Source organism: Lygodium microphyllum, chromosome 22, assembly GCF_053477565.2.
Source record: "Lygodium microphyllum isolate KBCC chromosome 22, Lygodium_microphyllum_v1.1.10, whole genome shotgun sequence".
In the NCBI taxonomy this organism is placed as follows: domain Eukaryota; kingdom Viridiplantae; phylum Streptophyta; class Polypodiopsida; order Schizaeales; family Lygodiaceae; genus Lygodium; species Lygodium microphyllum.
Window position 1 is genome coordinate 30,772,066 of NC_141156.1, and position 4,027 is coordinate 30,776,092.

The 4,027-nt window shown below is 47.5% G+C and overlaps 1 protein-coding gene across 1 annotated transcript; it reads left to right on the forward strand.

The window, feature by feature from the left end:
• Positions 1 to 768: 768 nt before the first annotated feature.
• LOC148017000 (alpha-L-fucosidase 1-like) lies at positions 769 to 3,752 on the forward strand. The gene is made up of 3 exons (XM_087662838.1): positions 769 to 1,676; positions 2,536 to 2,775; positions 2,884 to 3,752. The coding sequence occupies exons 1-3, from the start codon at positions 1,051 to 1,053 to the stop codon at positions 3,650 to 3,652; spliced, it is 1,635 nt and encodes a 544-aa protein (XP_087518964.1). The 5' UTR covers positions 769 to 1,050; the 3' UTR covers positions 3,653 to 3,752.
• Positions 3,753 to 4,027: the final 275 nt, after the last annotated feature.

Below are 4,027 nucleotides of genomic sequence, written 5' to 3' on the forward strand. Positions count from 1 at the left end.
TTTGACGAGTGTGCTTTAAGATTTATAGCATGTGCTCTTGTAATCACAAGATAAGTTACACGGGGATGCCTTTACTTTTGAGTTACACATTGTTCTATTGTTGTTGAGGAATGTGAGGGCCTATCAAAAGTGAAAGACCTTGGAGTGAAGGAGTACTTTACTTATTTGTTAGAATTGATTGGGCCCTGGGTCACTTGCGTATCAAACCCGTGAGTGTGTTGAGATGTCAACCTCAAGGGAGGGTGCTAGGCCTATATATGTATCACCACCACCTTGAGTATAGAGATGAGTTTGAAGAAGGAAAAGGTATGGAGAAAACTTCCAATTAGTGAAGGTGCATAGTGTAGGGAGATTCCAAGAAACAATGAATGCATCGATTGAATAAAGTAGATAATAAGTTTTGTCTCATGGGTGTCCAATGAATCAAGGAAGTAATAGGTTTTGTTTAGAGAATGCATCGATTGAATCAAGGAGATAGTAACTTATGGACCTATTACAGAGTCTCACAAATTTGTAGAAAATTCACCTTATTTAAATGAGAGGGTCTCACAAATTTGCATACAATTCAATTATTCGTTCCCTAAAATCCATTATTCAATTCGATAAAGGTTTTTCAATTCTTAAAAGCATTCACAGAAGAGAAGACACCTCTTTTTTTTTAAATTTAAAAAAAATGCGGACAAATGAATGAATATTTACTAATTGAAGCAAAAAAAGAAGCCTCTTAAGTGCATGGTAAGTTCAAAAAATCGAACGTAGCTTGCATATCAAAGTGAAAGGTACACCCCCTCATTTGGCCAGCTCAACTTTTGCATGGTAGCTTCAGGGTCAATTCACTTACGTCCTCATCTAGAATGCTGAATCTGATCAGTCAAGGACTGCTCTGGCTAGAACTTGGCTATGGAAGACGGGCTCTGAGAAGAGAAGATGCATAATCTAGGCTCTGATATAGCTCTGGTTGGAACATGGCTTGTGGAAGAAGGGCTCTGAGAAGATGCATGATTCATACTCTAACATAGCCTCGTTGGCTATGGAGGAGCTAGTTGTCTGATGAGCGGAGGCAAAACCCTAATACAGAATCTGATTGCAGGTACGGTGCTGAGCAGAGAGAAGATGCATAACCTGGGCTTTGATTGGCCAGGGCTCAAGAGTCTGCCGCTGCTGCTGCTGCTGCTGCTGGTGTCACTATGGCCATCGTCTGCGGGGTCGGTGGCGGCGCCGCCTCTCCCTATGCTGCCCATTCCTTCGGCCAAGCAGATCTCATGGCAGGCCGGCGGCGAGCGCGCCCTCTTCTTCCACTTCGGCATCAACACCTTCACCGACTCAGAGTGGGGCACCGGCAAGGCCGACCCTTCCCTCTTCAACCCGTCGGCCCTCGACGCCCGGCAATGGGCTCGGACAGCGAAATGCGCAGGCTTCTCGCGTGTCATCCTCACCGCCAAGCATCACGATGGATTCTGCCTCTGGCCTTCACAGTACACCAACTACTCTGTTGCTAGCAGCCCTTGGAAAAATGGCTCTGGTGATGTGGTTGCAGCTCTCGCGCAGGCCGCACAGGAGGAGGGCTTGTCTCTAGGGCTCTACCTGTCACCCTGGGATCGCCATGAGAGCAGCTATGGCCGCACCCTCGAGTATAATGAGTTCTATCTGGCCTTACTCAGAGAGCTTCTCACCGGGTATGCTGCCGCCTGAAGTCTTGGTTATATGGAGTTGCTGTGGGTTGATGCCTCTGTTTTGTGAGTCGACTCTTTTGGCCATGATTGTCTGAAGTCAAGGCCACATTTTAACAGTGGCCATGGCAGAAACCCAAACCAGTGCCCCCCGCGCCCGGGGGCGTGCGCACACACACTACCATGCCTATGTTGGATGGACAAAGAGCCTAAATTTAGTTCTTTAGACAACCTGCAGGAATGCAACCTGCAGAAGCAAAGAGACTGAAATGCCGTCTGATGTCAAAGGCAAGTGCCGCATCTGCCACCAACACTTCCTTGTAGACATAGCTGTCTCTACCAACTAAAGATTGACTGGTCAGGATTCATTGATCTCAGCCCTCAGTTAAAAAGGGAAAGGAGCAATGCTATGGTTCCCTCTGTATCATAAGACAGCCAAAGGCATTGAATCAAATATGAACTAGTAGATGGCATCTTTCATGCCAGACGTCTCCATCTTGGATTTCCAAATTACAGTAGCAAACTCCCAAAGTACAGTAGCTACGGCTCCCCCCTGTCGGAAGCCTATGCTTTGGATGCACACGGAGCAGGTGTTTATAATTAGACATGGTCTGCATGGCCTTTATAGTGAATCGAGCATGAGAATCAGAAGTAGTGCATCATCAAAAATTGGGGTTTCGGTGTAACAGTGGCTAACGTTAAATGGAACCTGGCATTTGTTGTCATTTTAGTCAAGTCTTGGTTGTGAGATGCTTTGCTGCTTGAGAAGGGTCTTAACTATCTGTGCTGCTTGAGGAGGATCTTTGCTTCTTCTTGAGGAGAACTTAAAAAAATGTAATGTGTATATTTGCATTGATGCTGCCAGGTATGGCCCTATTGCCGAGGTCTGGCTGGATGGAGCCAAGGGAAAGGATGCCCCTGACATGGTGTATTTCTTTGAAGGATGGTTCAGCATCATTCGGCAGCTTCAACCAGGGGCTGTCATATTTTCAGATGCCGGGCCCGATGCTCGATGGGTTGGCAATGAAGATGGGCAAGCAGGGTCCACTTGTTGGGCTATGCTGAATAGTTCGAGCATAACAATAGGAGGGGCGTTAGATGCAAGGTACAGGTTTCGCACCCTCCACGCTTGTTGTTTTGCTAATTAGTCATCAAGGTGCAAGAAGCAGGGAGTTATGTGGATGCAGCTTGCTGATCCTTGTTGATCTTGCAGTTACTCAGAACAAGGGGATCCGAATGGAATCGATTGGGTCCCCGCAGAGTGCGATGTGTCGATTAGGCCCGGGTGGTTCTGGCACAAGAATGAGCAGCCTGACTCAATGAACAAACTCCTACAGATTTACTATGAATCTGTGGGCAGGAACTGCGTGCTGTTGCTGAATGTGCCTCCCAATAGCACCGGCCTTATTCCAGAGCCGGATATGGATGTGCTGAATGGTTTCAATCAGGCGCTTGAATCCATTTTTTCGGTGAACCTGGCTGCGAATGCTTCAGCAAGCGCTGATAGTTTGCGGGGACCCAAGTTTGGCCCCAGCCAAGTCTTGAGGGAAGATTTGTCGACCTATTGGGCCCCTGAAAGCGGCAAGACCTCGGGCTATTTGGAGTTCGACATGGGCGTTCCCATCACTTTCAATGTGGCAAGGATGCAAGAGGCTGTGGGATTGGGGCAGCGCGTGATGCAGTACCATGTAGATGCCCTGAAGGATGGGGGGTGGGTCACCGTTGGGAGAGGAACCACAATCGGATACAAGAAACTTGATCGGATGGAAACCACGCAGGCTCAGGTTGTGCGGCTGTACATCGATGCGGCCAGAGCTGAGCCTCTCATTGCCTGTTTTGGTCTGCATCTTGATCCTATCACCCGCTCAGAGCCACACACGCCGCCGCCGCCGCCGCCCTACAGGTCGAGAACCAGGCATATTAGCGCCATGCGCCGAACCGCTCGCTGGCACAACACAAGAGAGACACACTATCCCGTTTAACTCCCACCAAGCATGATTAATCACCCTCCGCCAAACAGCCGTGTAAATTATGTACCAATCAATCATGGGCTGTAGAAATATTCATGCCTATAAACCCTGACATATCTCTCTTGCAAACCTACGTTCATAGCTCTGCTTCAACGACACACTTAAATAAACATGTTGTTCGCATATGCATGCATCAAGGAGCTACCTTTGTCACACGTAAGGTTGCCATTTCCATTACAATTGCTAGTGGCATTTCAATCCGTGTTAGCTTTGCTAGTTGCACTTACTCACAATTAGCTTGTATACACACATGAATGTCTTGTTAATAGTCTTCTAAATGCACCGGAGGTTACAAGGGTTATTATTGAACCTTTTTACTTAATTAGC